A 21906-nucleotide genomic window follows, 5' to 3' on the forward strand; every position below is an offset into this window, starting at 1 on the left:
AAGAGATGAAGGTAATATTGATGACAGTGATGATGATAATAATGACGACAGTGGTGATGATGGTACAGATTTGTGTATAAACATTTTTGGTTGCAGGCAAATTTCTCTGCGAACTTATATCAACTTCTATCCCTGTCCTGGTGTCCAGTACACTTCATTCCCCGATTCTCCCTCCCCTAGACTTTTAATCCCCAGACATTTCATCCCCAGACATTTCATCCCCGACACTTCATCCCCTTACACTCAAGAACAATTTTCATATCATATTGTTAAGAACATTTAAATTCTAGCTTATATGAACTTTAATAATGTTGTAGATGTTCAACGTTGAAGTTAATAGCATGATTTGAATTTGAATTTCAATTAAATTTTTGCTGACATAATTTTATAGTTAAGGATTTAGTTTAGGATTAAGTGTCTGGGATGAAGTGTCTGGGATAAAGTCTAGGGGATGAAGTGTCGGGGATGAAGTGTCGGGGATGAAGTGTCTGGGGATTAAGTGACTGGGAACCCCCTGTCCTACACAAGAAAGTGTTGGTTATCACCTGTGACATTTATGTTTTATTAACTGCCGGCAACAGCAGCCACAACCAGGGGGACAAAACCTGCAGCAGGAGGCGGCTCTTCAGGTCCGCCGCGCAATTTGCCTCGGCATAATTTGCCTACACTGAATTGCAGGCAGTTAATAACGAAGCCTCTTGGTTTAGTTAAGAACAAACATCTGAAGTAGAGGACAGCCATCACTCAGTATCGCCCCAAACTGCCGCTGGTAGAGCTGCAAAGTCTATTTTCGTAGTCCTGTATAGGCATAGTATGGAGATTAAGTTCTTCGAGAAGAAGCGATTCAGAAAAGTAAGCCAGGGTGATGGTGTTTGGAAGTAAAGCTAAGCGAAAACTGTCCAAACGAGCTGAGATGGGGGCCAACATTATTGCTGTTTTGCTTAAAGCAGGCCCCGCTTTCATCGAATAAACTAAATCATTATTAAAGATAGCGATGGAACTTTGAAAAAAAAGTTGTTGACTTCATTATCTCTTACGTGCTATTGTCCCATAATGTGTCATCTTGCTTCCTGCTCCCAGGATTTCTCAATTTTGTCCGCTATTCTCCTGCTTGCTGTGGGTCCCCCACCACCGAGCTCTTCTTAAACAAGTATTTGGGGTCCTAATGGCCCACGTTTTCTTCCAGATATTCTAGAGGTTTGCAGTTCTGGCTACTGCATTTCACGATAAAAACTATATGTTCAGTATTGCAAGCGCAATGTGAAATCTTGTTGTACAAGGTTGATATTATTATGTGTTTGGTGTTCTTGGCAGTCTTTTAGAAAATTGCATAAGAACTGCGGCAAAGAGGATTATGTGTTATATGAATCCCATTATTATTATATTTTTTTTAAATTATTTATATTAACATTAGTAATAGTAAGTAGATTTCCTCTGGTAGAATTTATTTTTAGGCATTAGCAGTGTTGTCCATAGGAATGGGAATCCCATGGAATCCATGGGAAACGTCCATAGGATGGGATGGGATGGGACAGCACACATTTGTATTTCCATGGTAGTCGATACTTGATATTGCAAAATAAATTTACTGTTATTTCATTCATCAAGGATTTAAATTTTTCCTCTGAATCATCTATGTATGTGAAGTAGCAGGAATTATAGAACAAAAGCCAAAAGTGGTTTTCAGTGTTGTCCATAGGATTGTTAATACCATGGAATCCCATGGGAAACATCCCGTGGGATGGAACGGGATGGGACAGGCATAAATTGCCATGGACGGGATGGGACGGGATAGAAAAATATGTCCCATGGACACCTGGCATTAGGATTGGAATTAAATGCCAAAAAACTAATCTAGCAGAAAAATTGTGGGACACATGAAAGAAAACAATCTGTCAGATTTGTCTGTCAATACAATTTTCAGGACACCCTGAAGTTTTTCCAAACTTTAATTGACCTTAAAAAAAGCGTGAATCTTTATCAGCAGCGGCATACAAATTCAAAAGTAAAAACTGTCCGCGCTAAACGCGAGCGAAATAATAAAAATAACTGGGGAGGACATCTCTGGAATATTTGATACAATTATCCAAATTTTGCTTTGACTTCAGGGGACATGACCACAAACGTGTTCAGACAAACCACTGTGAGTGCAGTGTCCACGTGACAATACACGCGAGGTTTTCTTTTCATCTTTCACCAAGTCTCGCGAGAACTCTAGATCTATCTATCTATTCCTCTTCGTGCATCAGGTTGCACATAAGGCCTCAACCAGAGTCCGCCACCGATGTCGATCGGCTGAAACCCGCTCTAGGTGACCCCATGTCCAGCCCTTTCCCTTCATCTCCCTTTCCACTGTTCTTCTCCAAGTTTCCTTTGGGCGGCCTCGTTTTCTTCGGCCGTCTGGAGTCCATCGTAGGGCGACTCTGGAAAGGTCTGCTGTCTGCTGGCGGAGCACATGTCCAATCCATCGCCAACGCCTTCGTTGAACCTGCGTGGTGATGGACTCGGTTTCAGTTCTTCGGTGGAGTTCTTCGTTGGTGATGGTGTTTGGCCAAAAGATGTTAAGTATGCGCCTGAGGCATCTGTTTTGGAAGACGTCAAGCTTGTTACTGATGGTTTTGGTCATCTTCCAAGATTCTGATCCGTAAAGGAGGGTGCTGATCACATTTGACTTGAAGATTCTCAGCTTGATCTTCTGGCTGATGTTTTTTGCCTTCCATGTGCTCCTGAGTGAGGCGAAGGCCTGGCTGGCTTTCGCCAGTCGGGCTCGAATCTCCACCTCCGCATCCCAACTCTAGATAAAGGACATCAAAGAGTGTGCACTGCTTTCTAACTTTGATGACAGTTATGTTTTTATCTCTGTTTTACAATGTTAGTTCATTTATTACGAATAAAGCCTCATTATGATAATAAATGATGCTTTTGACACAGAGAGCGAGAGAGAAACGAGGATAAGAGGGAGATAACGAGAACAAACAGAAAAGAATGGACTGACATAGCTGAACAAAACAATTTACTTTATACACTTTCATTGAAAGTAGTATATAACTTGATCTGTGGGAGTGAAATGTTAGGAGTGAGCAATGAAAATAGAAGACAAAACAAAGCCGCAATGAAGGAAGCACACATCAAAATGCAAACTGTTCAATGTGTGCCTGTGTGATTTTGTGTGCGAATTCTGAGCTGAAAATAATAGTAAAAAAGGTTAATAAAAAGGTCAGGACAGAAGATGCACTTTGTACCAAGGTCTCCGTGATGCAAGGGCAGAAGTGTTAGTGGCTGAGCCTTGAAGCAGGTTTAAGAAAGGCAGGTTCGTAACTGAGTTTAACTCCTAAAGCTGTCAAGCTTCCAGACTTCGTCACGTCCACAACGAGGAGAATCTTGAGCAGTTATGTGGGCTTTGCTATCGGGTGATGTGAATGAAAACCATTCTTTTTCCCCAAAGTGCGTTTGTGAACGATTGTTAACACAATTCCGAGGAGGGTTGTCAATCCTTAAAATATTGTCCAGTTTTTTTAGACTTTCAATTTAAGCTACGCAAACGGAATTTAAATTTGTTTTCTTGTTTACAGGAAAGGGCTTTACATTTTCGGAATTCAGCTTTAGCGACTCTTTACTGTCAGTTCACTTCTGCGCTGACATCGGGAGGACAGGACTACAGTTAAAAATTGCCTTCCCCCGGGCTACGAGGCGTAAAGAACAGCTCTTTCCTCTCCTGCCTCCGATAGCATCTCACGTGGCAGCCCTCGGCCTTCACTTCTGCTGTCGAATGAAGTAGTGATGGAAATGAAGTAAGGGATTGCCAAGCGTTGATACCGTATAAGGTAGAAAAATGTAAAACGGTTATGTTACTGAAGGTAGAAAATATGAAATGTTTATTTCAAAACTTTTGCAAGCATAATGAAAACAGTAGGTAGTGGGTCATAAGCAAGTTCGCCATTTTCTGACAATTTCTTGTACATTCACTCACCAATCCATTTTTCTTCCTTCTTCTGTCTTGTGTTTTACAGGTTCTTTTCTCTCTCTCTCTCTCTCTCTCTCTCTCTTCTGCTGTTTGTGTATTTGTGCGTGCGTGTGTGTGTAATACGTGTGTGTGTGTGTGACAGAGAGAGAGAGGGCCTGCACTAATGAGCTCATGAGCGTGCAAATCCACTTGATAAAACTGGAAAGAACTGCGAAAAGTCTCTTTAGGCGGAGAAAGCTCCAAACTGGACACGAAATCATACAATTTCCTATCAAAATCAGATTCGTGTGGCTTGTAGGAATTTTGTTCCTTGATGTAAAATATACAGAAGCATTCAGAAACGAAACGCGAAAAGAGCAGTACTTAAAAAAACAGAAGAATTGTAGGTAAGCAGCAACAGCAGTAACAATAAAGATGATGACGACACAAACTATCAGGTTACTATCAGGTTAATATCAGGTTACAGGGGGTTAATTCTGCTAAACGCTCCTAATAAGTCGGAAGTACATACAAAGCAGGTCGATAGTATAAGAGTTATATCGGTGCTATGAGCAGGAATCCTGGTTAAAGTCAGATTAACATGCCAAACCCATGTCCAGGCAGAATTAGTGACATGAAATGTCACAACAGTAACAACAACAGTAACAACAACAGTAACAGCAACAGTAACAGCAACAGTAACGACTTAATGACATGATAATTTGTTATTGTTTTGACGAATTAGATATGGGACATGATACAGCAATGAACGACGGTAAAGAGTAATTACTGATTTCCTTAGAAGCAAATATAACCAAAAACAAAATCGTCGGCAACTTCACAAGTCTCTTCTCGTACATCAGCTCTGTGAATGCACTTCAGAGACGGAGTTCTTATCTATTATAAACGGACAACATTTGTGACACTTGTCATCATTGACTGTACAAGATAGTTTGAGATTTCGGCACAAAAGCTCGCAGCCAAGCTCACGCTTTTAGTCATCATCTGTCTTGAAGAGGCTGTTGATGCTCGAGCACAAACAATCCATGGCAGAATGATTCCATCGTTGTTTGAGAATGTGTTGCATGCGAGGTTGACACCACTACGGCACTGGGCGGACAGTGAGGTCCTCCTGGTGTTGCCGGCGAAGCTTGTCGCCGATGATGACGGCCACGAAGACCGTCAGACAGGCCGACACGATGGAGAACGCGATGGGCCACTCCAGACGACCGACAAAGGTGCTGCGCAGCGGGTAGCGAGCGAGACCTGAAGACTTCTTCAGAAACACCGCCATTCCAATCAAGACTGAAGTTGCTGAATGACAGAAGAAGTAAACAAGAGTTAAAATCGTGATCACTGACATTGTTGCTGTTACTAGCGACCACTAGGCTGTTAAAATTACATCTTTAAAAATTGAAAAGAACAGGCTCAGAACTATGTTGATGACTGCTCAGGGGAGGGGCGGAGGAACCCACCTGAAGCCGCGAGGAGGAAGACAGAAAGGCGGCGAAGCAGAAGGGAGAGTTCTAACTCGCTTCTCAGGTTGGTCACCACGAGACAGGCTGCCGCCAGCAGGCAGAAGCCAACGGCCACACTCTCAAACACCTGAGTTACTTGCAACCAGGCTGCAACGACATGGAGGACAGAACACTTTAGCCACTTACGTGCTGATTTAAGGAATTAAACAGTAGTCAGCAGGACAAACCACTTTTTCGGTACATATCAAACCACATATATTACCATATTTTTCAAATAATCAGCTGTATTTGTTTGTTTAATTTCTAAGAAAGATACAAGTAATTGCTTATTTTAATCTTTTTAATTGTATTTGTTTTTGAAGCATTGGCAAAGGCAAAAGAGAAGATGTGGATATTTTTTCAGAAGGATCCCACACCTCGTATAGTCATATAAATACAAAATGCAAAGTTCATAGACCACCTCTAAATGCACAAGGGTAATAATTCTGTTAAATGAGGAACAGAAATAATTAAGCACTTCTATGTAACCATTGTTCTAAACCTGAACAAGATTGAACGAAAAATACAAAATGCTTCTTATCCTTTCATCAGACGGTTATATTTAGTGGTGGAACAGAAAACAAGATACAATACCGGGGTTAATTGCCGGCCTTCCGCCTACACTCTCAACTTACTGCTCCGGGGTGAGGGTGAGGACTGGGGCTTACTCGCGGCACTAAACTCATCAACATCTACAACCTGCACGTATCGTCAGGACCATCTGTCCACACCCTGAGAACTTCTTGCCCACGGCACCCACAGCTGTTACTCGGATGCGGAGAAAGTGTTTACTGTCTGAAGTGAGAAGTACTGGATATTTCTAGGCGTCCCCTTACCACCACTACAGTCTCTCTATTAATGTTTCTAGATTAGGTCTCGAGTAGTGCTTTAACAGTCCTCCCGCAAAGTTCTTTTCTCTTCACACACTTTCCCCATCTCCATCTGAACAAGAAGCTCGATCATAACCATCCTCGGTGTCAGTCCGCGCAGCTTGGTCTGAATGCACGTGACACTCGTACCTCGGACACCGGGTCCATCGCAAACAATAAAATGTGTACGTTAATTAAACCCTCAGGCTTTGATAGTTTACTGTCTGGTTAAACCTCTACACCACCCTATTAATACCCGCTCAGACAGCAAATCAAATGAGTTTTTTACAGTTTTGTATAAAAAGAACCTGAACTCCTCACCGGTGTTCCTACTACAGCTTTCCTGTCTTCATCTGCTAAACTGTTCTTCAACCTTAATGTGCTAAAGTTTAGTGTTGTTACAGAGAAACGGGAATAAATCTGAGCGATGAAAGCTGTTAACAATATATTCATTTCTATCGACTAAGGTTTTGATAACAATTAGGTATTCATGCTACCAAAAACAAAACCAACAGAAAATATATATTCATCTTAAGCACGGAGCTGCACCACTGTGAGAAAGAGTCGAATGGTATTTTGAGTTATCTTTTCTACGGGTAGCTGGCTATCTAACACAAGTAATTAAACCATAATTTAATCTGTGTCCGCTTTGAAACGTTCTACAAACTCACTACAGACAGATATTAGCTAGGTTCATTGAATAATTGAAACATGCGAGAATGTGCATCTCCCGCAAGCATGAAGAGTTAATATTATTGCCACAAAAGAAATGTGCGAGATCCCAGATAAAATGTCAAGGTTCCTAGTCCAACGGCCGTCTACATCTAGATAATGCTAATCGAATAGGATTTTTGTTTTATTTTTAAAGTTGAAACATTAGAAGGATCTTAATATTTCATTGTTGAAATTTTTTACTCTCTTTTCCCTTATCAATTAAAACAAACGAAAACAATACAAACAAAAATAAACTGCGAAGTAAGCAAGTATAAAGTAGTGTGATACAATAAGCAAATGTAACAGTTTGTTACAATAATTCCATACAACTGAAGACTATTGATGCATATTATGTCTGGTAGGATTTTGATGGGAACAGATGGATGCTACTACATTGGCTATCTCTCTCTTCCCCATTCTATCTATACACCTGTATATATATATAATCCACACTCAAGCAAACACCTACTTAACAATTGATTTTTAAAACATTCCAAATCAATCATTTGTTAATGTCACATATGCTTTGAGAATAAGGAATCATGTTACGTACAAAGCAAAACTATTTGTAGTTTATATTAAAGACAAAAGAATGTCTGCTCAAGTTTCTGACAATATTCTTTCTTTCTTCGAAACGAACCGTTTGATCCCGATGTGTCTGTCGGAATCTCGTTGCAGTCGCCCTCCACGCAAATGACCGTCACCCACAAGCCGTAGGTCGTGGTGCTGGCGTTGATGGAGCCACTGTCGTTGGCCGGGTAGACCCACCAGCCCGGCACCAGCATCCCCACCAGCTGGGAGCCAACTGATAGCAGAATGCACAGGAGGATGACCACATCCCCCATCACTGCCATCTCCCCCTGCTTCTTCTTGCCGTCCGTCATCGTCTTTCCTGCACACACACAGACGGACACACCTACAACTTGGCAAACAACAACACATTGTACATCATTCATACCTACACAGCCCTTCAAACTAGTTTGACAAAGTATTTGTTAATTCATTTTACAAATAGTGAGATAAACATTTGTACTGAAATAACAATTATGGCTACGTCTATCTTTTGTTTTCATCATAGTAATTCTTATCAACTTCGATTGAAACTTAAAATGCAACAAATTGTAGATTATTTAGCAAAAGGCAAGAGCATTATATACTTAAAATAACTACAAAGAATGTTTTTATAACTGTTTGTCAACGCCTTTACAGACTCCGATGTTAGACAAAGCTTTAAAAATATTTCAATCTCAACAAACCAAAGCTTGAAATTTTATGTCAATCAACAGTCAATGGTCAACATTTATAAACACTCTGCTTTAATATCCATAGTCTGTTTATCTGTGAACAAGATTTAATCAGCTTGTGCGCCGTGCCGGCCGCGTGTGACGTCACCTAAGCTCTCATGCGTGCGATGAAGCGACGACCGCGTCGACAGCCAGAGCTCTTTATTCACCAAGATTAAGTTAGTAGCGACAGTGTTAGTGATGAGGTGTCGAATCGAGAGAAAAACCAACAGGATGTTTTCTATCCGTAAAAAAGATTGAAATGGGCTTTCAACCGTTGACATTACACATTTATTCATGCGCAGGTTCGAAAATAAGGTGAGCACTGATAAGTAAAATATTTTTTTCTTGAAATACTAGCCAGTAGTTAAAGCACGCAAAATATTTGTTCCCTAACTGGTCTGAAACTGATTACTATGCATCTAAAACTGTTGAATAACAGTATAGTTTGTATATAGAATAAAAGTGATTGTGAAGGAAACAGGCAGGTAGAAAGGTAGAAAGTGTCTATCAAAGTAGTACTCAGTGGTATGTGCAAATGTAGGTACACACACACACAGCTACATGCTTATGTAAAAATGAAAGAGAAGAAGATAAAAGAGAGGAACAGAGAGATAGAGAGATAAAATAGCATAAACATCAAAGTAGTGACATCTGTAACAAGAAAAGAAGCCTAAGGGCCCAGGTAAGATCGGATCTTATATATTTGACACACCTGGGTGAACTGTTATAAAGAAGTAACATCATACACTGAGTTGCGCTGCTTACAAAGTATATCTTGCACACCTTGCACAGGTTAAAGCAGATCTTGCACACCAGGCAAAGATAAAAACAACAAAATATTGTTCACACCTTGCAAACATTGAAGCAGTTGGGTACCTGTATGCTAGTCACTGAGCTTAATGAGAGTACAAATACGAGTTAAGAGGGAAACTATAGTGAGACAAGAGTACATCACGTGATTTTCTCATCCTCAGTATAAGTGGCTGAAGTCTGGCCAATACTAACTATGATATACAATTTGTCAATGATGAGGGGTAAGTCACATACTCTCAAAAATATAGGCTTTTACCTTCTACTTGTTTGACTTAAAAGAAAGATAAGTAAATGTTATTTCGTGTAGTCACACCAATTTAAGTGGAATGCAGTGAACACATGAACTACTTGAATACAGCGACACCACAGACTAGCGGACCTCAAGTGACGACAGACTGTAAGTGTTTCTGTCTTCAGTCATTAAGGGTGTGAGCAGTGAGAGACAGTATTGTTAATAATAGCCAATGTAATCAGTATGAACGATAATGAGCAGTCTGAACAGTATCGAAATGTACAAAAATGTATCCACACAGTCTCTCGCATTTGTACCTAATCAATCACACACACACACACACACCTGTACATTTATATTCTCCACATGCTGCATCTCACCTGTCACAGTTATTGTCACTTGTGTTTCACGTCTCTTGCACATCCTTGCTTAGTAAATAATCATTAGACAATATTATTCTGTTTAGTATTTTTATTTACAAATATTTCTGGTAATCAGCAGATATATTATTTCTGTTTACAGAAAAAAGCTGTGTTGTTATCCGTTTAACATTTCTCTTAAGCAATGAGCCTTGTGATGTGGGTTATTTTAGGACCAGGCAGTCATTGATGTCTTTCCTACACGATAAAACATTTCATTGGTATACTATGACTGTTCAATTACATTTTGTCATTTCACTATGGCTGTTGACTGTCAGCCGACTGTGTAGTCCGTCATCATCTACACAACATCGGCTCAGCCGCCATTACCCAAGCTAATAATAGAACAGACACACGGCGACCCCAGGGTAGCTTCTGACACCCGGGGTGGAGAACGTAGTGACTTTCCCCTTCATGTAGAACTCACACTGTCACAGTGTCTTGACACTGCAGTGAGTAGGAACCGGGATGAGGGGCAATAAGGGGGCGGGGGCTCGGCTCCATCAAAAAGATATTTTATACATTGACGTCAATCAGACTTATCTCCGTAGTTTGCTTTCGCCATCGACTAACGACACTAACAAACTAGTTTATTCATGCGACCGATTGTTTTCCTTCTAAAAAGTACCGGCATAGAGAATTATTTTGTTTTTGAGTGTATGTCTTTGTATGTACATAATGGTACAAGAATATATATATATAAACACAACTGAGTCTTCATCTTTATTAGTTTGGGAGATATTGCTGTGTAAAGATCGTGATTTCCGTCACAACCATGACTATTTATTATTTAATCATGTTTGTGGTTCTTCCATTTAGCATCCTGAAATCTTACAAGCCCCAAGTACATTGTATGACAAGTTACAAACACGGATTTCTACTCAAGTGACTGAAACACTAATTTGCACGCTGGAAAAATAACCACATTCAATCTAAAGGTTTTGCGCTTGGTCATTTTGCATGAAGACACCATATTTCTTTTCAAGTCAAATCTCGCTACTATGCCACTCTCGGTATTATACCACCTTTGCTCGGTCCCGACAAAATTCAATGCAAAATAAATTAACTATGCCACCACCTACTCTCGCTACTATTCCACTATTTTGTGATTGTTAACAGGCACGAGTTGTGAAATTCCACGAGAGCCTCGCAACTGGCGGGTCTTTCACGATGGAGGAGATGTCGGAGGAGATGCTGTGCAGGGAGGAGCCGGTAGAAAGTGAAGAAAACGAGATCGAGGAGGAAGTTATTCCGATCGAGGAAGCCCTGAGCGCTTGGAGCACCGTCCGGAAGTTCTTACAACAGAGAAGCAGGAAGCCCACTGTGATGCAAGCGTGTCATCGACTAGACAACGAGATGTACGAGATCCTCCGCAAGACCAGGCGCCAGCCGACGATTCTTAAGAGCTTTGGACTGACAGGTAACTTGAGCAAATAAAGCCGTTTGTACGAACCCTCGCTATTATGTCACTCTCGCTACTATGTCACTTTTGCTCGGTCCCGGTAGGTGGCATAGTAGCGAGATTTGACTGTATTAATTTACTACATACACCTATTCGTCGATTTTGCTAAAGTAACCACTATATACTAGTGTTCCAATTTTTGTACAAACTTTAAAGTTCTTTTAATAGATATACAGCTTCAAATATTACAAAATTATCATCCAATGTTTTTAGGCGAAAAAGTTTTAGGGATAACTTTAGACAACTTTAATTTGTAATCTACTGGACAAAATAGTTTTAAATTTAAAACACCGATAGAAAACACACATATGTGTTAGTCTATGTTAATTTATATAAATTACGTTTACATGTAGTGGAGTAAAGGTGGTCGTTCAAAATGATGACTAAGTATGTCGCGTGTCATGATTTCGTCTAGGTCTGCATCTCTCTCAGCTCGCGGCGGCGCGCCTGTATCGGAGAGGTAGCTCACAGCAGACGACAGTTAACGTGTGTTTTCAGGCTATTTTTGTCCGGTTCGCGGGAAAAGGTCAAGGCCTTCGCCCGTTGTCTATAGCAGCACCTGACGTCACAGTCTTACTACGTCTTTAGAGAGCTGCTCGAGGGCTGGTCGCTGCTGGTGAGAAATTTGTTACCAAGGCGATGAGTAGAGCGGAGAGTTTTTTGTTTTTGAGAAGACGGCTGGAGTCTGTGCTGTGAGGCAAGGTGCCGGTTGTATGCTCTGCCACGACTGACCCAAGCTTGTGGGCACTGAGAGGCTGGTTGTACTAGCGAGTTGATGCCAGCAGTGACCACCGGGACTTGTGGAAAGTGCGGAGGCTGGCGGAATGACAGCATTGGGCTGTGACATCCAGTGTCTACGGGAGTGTGCTTCCGGTTCTTCTCGGGGTGACCGTCGGTCATTAGCATAAGCCGTGTGGGTGAGTGCAGATTTTCCCCATTGTTATGTTTGTTTTTGGATGAGAGGCTGCACACGCCTGAGCATTAGGATACGCGAGTATGTGTTTGCTCCTTCTGAGTTGATTTTTGTAAGTGTGTAATTTAGGGCTATTTCGTGTCTTGGTTTAAGGGGGTCATGGAGGGGGATGTTTGGTTATTTCTTCCTGTAGCCTTTTAGTGACCGTTGTTCTTTTATTTATTTCAGGCTTTTTACTGTGTACTAAGCGCCTCAAGCCCCTGTTCTGTGTTAAGAATTAAAGACTCAGGGGAAACTACGTTTAACTGACTGTACTGGGCCGCGGTGCGCGGTGTTTTTTGTTTTTTTTAACTGCTGTGTTATAATTTGTGCGCGTTTGCACTTTGTTTTTATTTTCTTTGCGGGGGTGCAGTACCTGGTTTGTGTTTTGTTTTTTTTTGTGTTGTTGTTGTGAGTACTCGCATCGGTACAGTGGAACCTCGGTTAGCGAACGCCTCGGATAGCGAATATTTCGGTTAACGAACAAAAATTTTGTTAAAAGTTTGTCTCGGATAGCGAACAAAATTTCGGATAACGAACAGCCACGTGAACCACACGTGACCGACCAGCATGTCATCATTCGCGCTCGAGACACAATTACGATCAGTCGTTCCTTATCTGTGCGCATCTTTCTTATTTAGTGATTGCTGTGCTTTATTTTAGTAAGATAATCCTCAATAATGGCTTCAAAGAAGATTAAGAGCAATTACTAGTAGTGAGGTAATGACAAGTAAGCGGCCAACAATTGAATTGAAGAAGGAAATGATTTTAAAGTATGAAGGTGGCATGCGTCTGTCGGATATGTGATGTCGTATTACCGAAGAGTTTTACAAAAAAGAAGCAACAGACACTGGACAAGTTTTTTCCTTTAACCTCAAAGCGACAGAAAAGGGAAGTCACCTCCTATTTTATAATGTCACGTGTGCTCATGGAGGGGAATCAAAGCAGTAATTCCACCCCTTCCTCCCCACATCTGCTTCCACCTACGCCGTCAAAACGGCAAGTTTTCTGATGTTTAAATGCTTTCGTTAATGTTTTTATGTTTATTTAACGCCATTTATATTGCATTCTAACTGTTCTCGTTAAAACAAATACCTATATATATATAGCCTGTAACTTTCAAATATTAGCATGTCAACAGGGCTGGGAACCAATTAAATCTATTTCCTTTATTTCTTATGGAAAAAATTGTTTCGGATAACGAACATTTCGGATAACGAACAGCTTTCCAGAACGGATTAAGTTTGTTAACCGAGGTTCCACTGTATTTTCTTTTTCTTGGTTGTATTAGGTATTTGGGTGTTTGGGTATATATATATATTTTTTTTTATTAAACTTCGTATTTGTGTCGTTCTTTTCGTCTTTGTCTTGGTCTTCGCGTGAGCACGGGTTCGAGAAGTAAGTCGCATCCTGCCTCCGGCTGAGTGACTGAGCGTGTGTGGCCTGCTGTGTGAGTGGCCTTGAGCGTGCTCCGTGGACGCTGGGGGGTGGTACGCGACAGTAACTGTATACGCTGAATCACCCACGTGACTTTACGCACTGAATCAACTCACCCACGTGACTTTACACTCGGCCATGGTGCTGTTGGCCTCCTCGGCCTCCCCCAGGGACAGCGTCTTGCACTTGGACTGCTTGACCTTCTTCAACAAACTCTTCGATCGCGCCACCACCTGATGTCATTCAATAAATTCTAGCGTAAATGTTAAGTATAAAACAATGAAAACAAAGAAACTAAATTTTTCATTCCTAACGGGCATTATTATCTGACCTGCACAGTTTCCAAAGTGTATGTTGCTGGCTACGTCACGAGATGTAAAATCAAAGAGACTAAGCTGTGGGTAACTGACCTTCCAGTAACAGTAGACCATGACAACCACGGGTATGATGTAGGCGACGAGGACGAGAGCGTAGATGTAGAAGACGCTGACGGGAGCGGGGTCGTCCCAGTCGATGGTGCAGGACGTGCCGAAAGGTTCGAAGATGTAGGTGCTCATTCCCACCAGTGGCGGCGCGTGGTGATGAAGGCCGCCACCCACACGCCCACCACCACTTTGACGGTGAAGGAAAAGTTGAGCCTGTGGTCTGTGTTGGGGTCATGAGAGAAACAGAAAAAAAGACATGGATATAAAAGAGAGACTGGGAGAGTCAGAGGAAGACACAAAGAAACAAGAGGTCGTAGGTACAACAGTATCTGGTTCTCACTTTACAAAACACAAATATTATGGTCCCAGCTTGTCGTCAGACAGTGAGGCATCAAATTCGTTTTCAAACAGAAGGAGAAACAGAAACGAAAGAAATGATGTCACTGACAGATAGGACACGTACTGTAGTGTGGGCGGCAGATGGCCACCCAGCGGTAGACGCTGATGGCGGTGAGTGTGTACATGTCGGCCATTGCCAGGAAGAAGGTGGTGAAGCCCTGGATTTTGCAGCCGACCATCCCCCACAGATAGCGCTCCGCGAAGCAGGAGGAGGTGGTCAGTGGGTAGCCGAAGACAGAAATGCCGATGTCGGAGATGGCGAGGTTGAGGATGAGGATGTTGTGCGGCTTGACGCGCAACTTCCGGTTGCGCAGGAACATCACCAGCGTGGTAGTGTTGCCAGTCGTTGCTACGAGACCTGTCGCAACAAACTGCACCTTGGTGACAGGCCTTTACAAGCTGGAGCTTATCTGAGTATTTATTATGTCAAACAGTCAATTTACCATGCCAGACACGGATTATTCCCAAGTAAACAAGAACAAACATCGAGCGCAAAAGCGTGAAACAAAATAAAAACCCAAACTAACGGAGCACGCTACACCTGACGTGTGTATCTTCGAATCAGCAACAGGTGGTCAAAATATTGGTATCGTGCAGGTGCGAGAGAGCAATCGCATAGCAGTAATGGAGACTCTTCTGGAGAAGACTTTCAATGAAGCCATCAAGAGTTGATGTTATTGTTACACCAATCGTCGTTTCGACAAATAACGGTGTAATTTGATCATAAAGCACGATGATGACAATATTTGTACCCTTCACTCAAAAAATATAATTTTACATTTAATGGAATGTTCTCTAACTTTAGTCAAGAAATATGAGTACCCGCGAAATATAATCTTGGCCAACAGACTTACCCAGCTAATGGAATCTTTACTAACTTCACTCACGATTACTTATTACCTGATAGGATTATTAGTTAGTGAAATTTTCATAAACATGACATCGCAGATATTTCCTCATAAAAACGAATCATTAGCAATATTTTAGCAAAACATTCTTACAAAGATGGACTATCGCGGACATTTCAACAACAAACCGTTTCAGGACCAGGCCACTGAGGCCGTTACTCCAAATTATCAACCAAAGGCAACTGGAAAGAGAATGAAGCAAGGAACATTTTTTTAAAAAACTTCATGAACGTTACCAGTTAAAAGGTAATTACTGCAAGCCTGATTAGCTAATTATAATTCTGTTCTGAGGTATTGAGAGGCAGCTGAGATTCGCGCCAGGCACTGTTTACAATTTATCCTTTATTTTGATACAAGAGCTATTTATCCCGTGAGTATTGCGAGTCATATTTGATAATCTTGTATTATGAGCCACGTGAGGTTAGTCCTGTGAGTATTATGAGTCACGTGCTGTTAGTTATGTCAGCAATGTGATTTGTGAGTAACGTGCAGCAGTAGAAGGAGATGACTGGAGGCCAAGCTCAATTGTGTGCGGATAGAGAAAGTAGTTCTAGAAGCCTGATAAATGAGTTTCATTGATTAAATATTGTCAAATGGCGTTGTGAACCTGCAACATCGTGATTAAACTTTGTCCAGAACGATTCCTAAGATTGGTCAGTGTGTGCTATCCTTATTTATAATTATCCTAAACTTTGACTAGAATGGCTTTATTAAAATCGAGGGACTTGATTAAACACATTCTAGAATCGTTCACTGGACTACTCGATGTATGCTATCATTATCTTTATGTGATCTTTAACATTGTTAGTTCACCTGTGCTAAAGAGCCAGAAGTGAGGAAAATGAATTAATGACAACTGGTGTAGAAGATTGGTCAGAGTGCTTTCGGCAAGTAAAAAAAAAAAAAAAGGAAAACGATATAATCGTACCAATGTTACCAACACATGATGACAGACACACCTGTCGCATGTTACCGACATATGATGACAGATTTTTGTGTAGGTGCATTACCTACCTACGATGACGAGATAGATGGCGCAGCCCATGTACCCAGCGCTGGACAGCGGCCGGATGTCGTACCTGCGCACCAGCACCTGCCAGTCGTCCTCCGCCATCAGCGCCCACGTGGTGACGTTCTCCACCTCCATCTCCTGCTCAACGTCGGTAGTGTTGTTGTCGCTCTGCATCCTTACCTTGTCCTCAGCTCAGCCCTTCAAGACAATCCCTGACCTCCGATGCTGCTCTAGCTGTTGGTGGAAACAGTTCAACTGTTCTCAACAGTACAAAACATGGCGCCAGGTGTGCTCATCGCTGTCCACTAGGCTGTGTGTCACTGTCAACGAGGCTAACTGTCACTATCCTCCAGTCTGCTGATGACGTGTCTGAACACCCCGCGTGAAGTCTGAACAGAGCTGCTGGCTACACAGGCGACAGCACAGTGCAGTGAGTTTCGATTACCTTAACACCTGGCACTTTGTGGCCGTCACGTGACGACAGGTATGCTCTCGCGTCCGCCATGGTGTTGTGGTCACTCATCTGGAATCTGATGCCACCAATGACATTTACAACAGGTAGAGCTGTGGCTATAGATGCTATAGAGCTATCTACGCCTGTACAGAGAGTGAGATGCACATCACGAGAAGCAGACCCCTGAGACAGACTTACAACACTTTTTTTTACTTAATTTTTCTTTCTTTTTTGGGGGTAAAGTCATAGACCTCTACTTCCCATTGAACACACAGCAGACTGTAAACTTTGAGCTTTTGTGCCTCCGTCAACACGAGAGCTCGTATCGTCTGCGCTTCTTGATGTTAATAGTTATGCCGGAAGTGAATTTATTCTTTGGCTTCGTTGTAGAAGCTAACGCGGGGAAAATTCCCCTGAAATCAATCGAGAGCAATATGTCTGTGTGTCAAGTATGGGAAAGTTTTCTGCTGAAGGATGTCGACTTGTCTGTGACCGAGTTGCTTGGTGAAAGGTCGTAGCTGGAGTGTGACCATGGTGTCCGAGCTGAGAGACTGGGGGACTGCCAGTGGCCCACACCCGCCACTTGCACAAAGACTCGCTTGTGACAAGATTGAAGCAGTTGGTGTGAAACAGCATTACATCTAATCCTCTTTCATTATGCTCCTGAACAAGTCAGCCATACCGCTCTCTACGCTTGTTAATCTTTGGCCAATCAGGCGTGCCTAGCTTATCTGGACGAAACAGGGTGACAGCCTCTAGAGATGACATTTACATTTCAACAGCAATTCGCTCTGACTACAGCCTTTAGAACAGACGTGTACACAAGATTTACTTGTAGCTGTTAAAATGAAGCATCATTTTAGGTAGTATGTCGATTGAAATCTGTTAAAACGGAAATGTGCAAATTATAATTTAAATACTCTTTCATAAAAGTGGTTTCTGCGGTTGGATTTCGTTTGGTGTCCACTGCTACCAGAAGTGAAATGAAATATCAACAACTACAGACAACTACCTTTCACACCTATACTAGCCCTAGCTGCCATTCATCGGTGCAGAAAAATGTTGCACGAATGAAAAGAGACAGCTCTCAAGATAGATAGATATATAATCGTTAACGATTTGTGCAGTTATATGACGGAGAGGAAGGACAGGATGCAAAAAAAACAAAAACAAAAAAACAAAAAACAAAAAACAAAACCAACAAAACAAAAAAGGAAAAAGGACAAAAATCAGTAGATTTCAATAGATAGAATTTTGACCGAAACAGCTGTTGACCAGTGTTACATAAGCACAAAGCTTCGGCAAAAATGTTTGGAATGTTACATGTATTTAGAGATCTGTACAGTCTTGTGTTTGTTGGAATTCCCAGGTGTCTGGTGTCTTTGAATGTCTAGGTAGACGAAAACAAGTTGTATATTTGCCCTTTGATCTTCTCGTTGCCAATAGTAGATGTAGCTGATAAAATCACAAACAAGGGTAAAAAGGTTATCCACCACCCCCACCAGCTTACACAATCAACTGAACAGTGTGAAACAAGCTTCGGATCCACTTGCATTCGTTGTAAATTTGAACTAATCAAAAATTATGTTTTTTTTATACGGGAGGACATCAAGCCAAGTCGGATTAATGATTATATGAAGACAAGGAAGCTAAAATAATAAACGGATACAAATATTGAGCTTTCACGATGACTACAAAACAGTTTTTCGATTAAGCACTAGAAGATTTGGCTGGCAGAGCCAAGGGCAAAGTAGTGGAAATGATGAAAACGATGCGGAGCCCAGGAAATTTGAAAGTCAATATATATTAAGTACTTTGTTGCTCAGATAAAACCTAGCTCAATGTAAGTATATCTGCCTCTGACCAGACATCAGGTCATTGATTGATGTCAGGTAAGTCAAAGACTTCTGACAGGTGCTTATACCATTCATGCTGTGGCCTGAGGTCTACAGTGCCTGAAATAGCACAATTCGTCTTTTCTGTCATTCTGATTCTGTCCCAGTAGCGCTTCGTAACTGTGAAAATGTCTGAGTTCAATGAGCAGTTCACGAGATTTTTGTTTTCGCCAGACTCGCACACTATGATGCACCTTCACACGCTACTGTGATTCAGTCTTTCTTCAAACGATGTTGTTGAAAGAGGAGAGCCCGATGTCCATGGCATCCACACACTGGCGAACAAGTCATACTCCCACCCACACCTTCACCACCTCGGTATTTGGCTTCTCATCCGTTGTGCATCAAGTTTAACAACTAATACCTCCGTTGTGCCATCAAGTTCTGCCAGTGCTTTCTATACTGTCTCCTCCAGTGAGTCGGTCAAAAATATTGGAAAGTCACATCAGTAAACGGTCATTAGCTGAAGCCATGTACATACCTGTTCTGCCACTCGTGCCTTGAGTGATCACTCACCCGCTACCCTAGATAGATAACATTTTATACATTCCTAGCATTCCAACAATTACATGTCTTGAAATAGTTGCAGTACATACAGACTTTAAAGAGCGTATTCTATGTATAGACCAATGAAATAAATCAACCGACATACACACACACACGCATACAACACACAAGCGCACACAGATGCATATACCCATACATGCACGCACAAAATACAGACATCAAACATGCATGCATAAAACTTTGTAATAACATGCGAGTCTCTATTTGCATTTTTTGTGTATATCATAGTAGCATAGATATGCGTGTATACAATAGTGATGTTGTCTATACAATAGTATATGCACGTACTTGCGCTGACAATAAATAGTATGCCTGTGTATTTAATAGTATATGTCTATGTACGTATTTTGTATGTAATAGGATGGGTACCTCTACATTATAACAGTAATGCTTTGCTGTGTACGAGCGCATGTGATAGTTTAAATACTGATGTATTTATGTAATTAGTCTATAAAACTTCACTATGACACAGGATATTTGTTCATGTGTTATTTGTGTGAATATATTATGTAAAATTTGTGACATCACTAATCGGATTCATCGCTGCAGCCTCTCGACGGAAAACATTTCTGGGGTGTATAACTGACCCACAAGTCTCTAGATGTGCTTGCCATCGAGAAGTGTGTCATCCTACTTTTCTGACCTTGTACCACCTCGTCCTGTCCCTGCAAGTGTACCCTGTCTTTGTCTCACACATTTTGAGTATAGTATTGATGTTTACTAATTATACTATGTGTTGGTCACTCTAAGAGTGTCTGTCTTACTGTATTCACATCAGATCAGACGATAGGGACGTCAGCTGCACAGATCCATTGCGCTGGTGATGAGTTGTTTGCTGCTGTCGTCTGCGTCTGTGGACTGTTGTGTACGTTTGTCGAGTGCCAGCGATAGTGTCTACAGATGACAATCACAACCTGCCAGAGGGTGGAAAGGGGGAATATAGACGGCCGTCACGCGAACCTGGTCAGCGGGAGGCACTATCCAAGGCCTTTCTTTCACTTATTCCTTCTTAATTTTATTGTGATATCCCATCGCTTTACATATTAAAATATACAAAAAATATTGTATGCCTACCTCAGCAAACTTAAGCACATTTCGAAATTTATGTCAAAGACTTAAATTAAGATTGGACTTGAATTTAAAAATAAAAGTCTGCGTGTGCTCGGTTGACAGAAAAGTGGGTGTGGCTGGTGCAGAGGAGGAAAACTGAATCACAGACTTGCTATGCTGTGAAAGCGTAGATTGAGTGATACATCAACCTGTGTGATCCAGGGAAATCCTGGTCATTAAAATTGACTGTGTGTTGGATCCTGTCATCTTGACTGTGTGTTGGGATCCTGTCAATTAAAACATTTGGCAGTGTGCTGTGGGATCACTGTCACTAAAACCTGATCTATGCATGGATCCTTGTCATCAACGCTGTTGGGATCCTCGTCACAAACATGTTCCGTGTACTTGGATCCTTGTCACATAATTTGTACTTGTGTCTTTAACTTATTTCTCTCAACTGTGGACTACAAGCGTGTACGTATTTCACAAGTTACTGGAGGCTGGTGTTTGCTAGTGTGCCACTTTCCCCTAGCATTCAAAGGCTCCATTGGCAGAGAATAAAATAAACAAGGTCGATATGTAACGCGGATGTGCAAGTAATGCTTTCTGCTCAGTTTTGGTTGGAGCACTGTGGTGGATGATATGCGGCCACGACACTTAGGTCATATAATCGTCCATACAGGGCAAGAAGAACGAAATAGGCGTCAAGGGGTTTTAAAAAGTTACAGCATATACACCTATAGGCGCACTATATACATGAGTCGACATGAATTGTGATTGAAAGTATGGTCTGTCTCCCCGTCTCTTTCTCACACTCGTACGTGCTGCTGAGGTTGCGAGTTCTCAGACCAATGCAGAACAAGTGGAAAACTTTGTAACCAAACACTGTGCCAAGGCACTGAAGACCTCGAAGTCTCCAGAGTGGCGACCAATGGACTCCAAGTCGGCAGGTAGTGTGTGACAGATTCTGTGCCATCTTCCGTCAGCTCCTTGATCATTAGGTTCAGGAATGATCGTGTGCACTACTACCCACATCTCCCTATAATGGGGTCACAGCTTGTTTTAAAACAGCCAGACTCATTTCTACAAGAATGAAAATCCAGGATGCATTTTACACACACACACATTCAACAAACCTAATATACATGGGTCACAGCTCGCTGTCGGACACCACACTCATTTTCTACAGGAATGACAATCCCACAGTCACACACACATTCAGACAACAAACATAATGTGTACTTTACAGTCACACACATAGACATTCATTCAACAAACCTAATATACACAGGTCACAGCTTGCTGTAAGACAGCCATACTCGTTCTAATGAATGCATTTTAGTCATACACACATTCAACAAGATGATCTGATATGTAATTTACAGTCACACACTTCTACATGATGAGCATGTATGTCTATACATTAAAGAAATATTAGGACTTAGTTATATACTGTCCAGACAACCGCAGAATTTGGCCAAGTGCAATAATGGAGAAACAGAAGGCATAAATATATCAGTGATGGTTTAGACGAAATAGGTCCCTGTAAGGC

General features: G+C 41.6%; 1 protein-coding gene and 1 long non-coding RNA gene across 2 annotated transcripts; one reads left to right on the forward strand and one right to left on the reverse strand.

Annotated features, from left to right (window-relative positions):
• Positions 1 to 4436: 4436 nt before the first annotated feature.
• On the reverse strand, positions 4437 to 19186 carry LOC112566132 (opsin-5-like). Its single transcript, XM_025242103.1, has 7 exons — positions 16391 to 19186; positions 14529 to 14826; positions 14055 to 14289; positions 13761 to 13877; positions 7684 to 7935; positions 5419 to 5568; positions 4437 to 5257 (listed from the first exon to the last, which is right to left on the reverse strand). Exons 1-5 carry the CDS (start codon positions 16560 to 16562, stop codon positions 7924 to 7926), a joined length of 834 nt encoding a protein of 277 aa, XP_025097888.1. The 5' UTR covers positions 16563 to 19186; the 3' UTR covers positions 4437 to 5257; positions 5419 to 5568; positions 7684 to 7923.
• Positions 9361 to 12479, forward strand: LOC112567200. The gene is made up of 3 exons (XR_003099772.1): positions 9361 to 9539; positions 10913 to 11213; positions 11671 to 12479. It is a non-coding gene; the product is annotated as an uncharacterized LOC112567200 (long non-coding RNA).
• Positions 19187 to 21906: the final 2720 nt, after the last annotated feature.

This window comes from Pomacea canaliculata, linkage group LG6, assembly GCF_003073045.1.
Source record: "Pomacea canaliculata isolate SZHN2017 linkage group LG6, ASM307304v1, whole genome shotgun sequence".
NCBI classification, from domain to species: domain Eukaryota; kingdom Metazoa; phylum Mollusca; class Gastropoda; order Architaenioglossa; family Ampullariidae; genus Pomacea; species Pomacea canaliculata.

What these genes read in the sequence shown, in the direction of transcription:
- LOC112566132 (XM_025242103.1), bottom strand. Translation starts at nt 16,562, where the DNA reads ATGCAGAGCGACAACAACACTACCGACGTTGAGCAGGAGATGGAGGTG. An exon ending in CATCTATCTCGTCATCGTAG is followed by an intron (nt 14,827 to 16,390) that starts GTAGGTAATGCA and finishes TTGTTGCGACAG; the next exon opens with GTCTCGTAGCAACGACTGGC. An exon ending in TGGTCTACTGTTACTGGAAG is followed by an intron (nt 13,878 to 14,054) that starts GTCAGTTACCCA and finishes GAATGACATCAG; the next exon opens with GTGGTGGCGCGATCGAAGAG.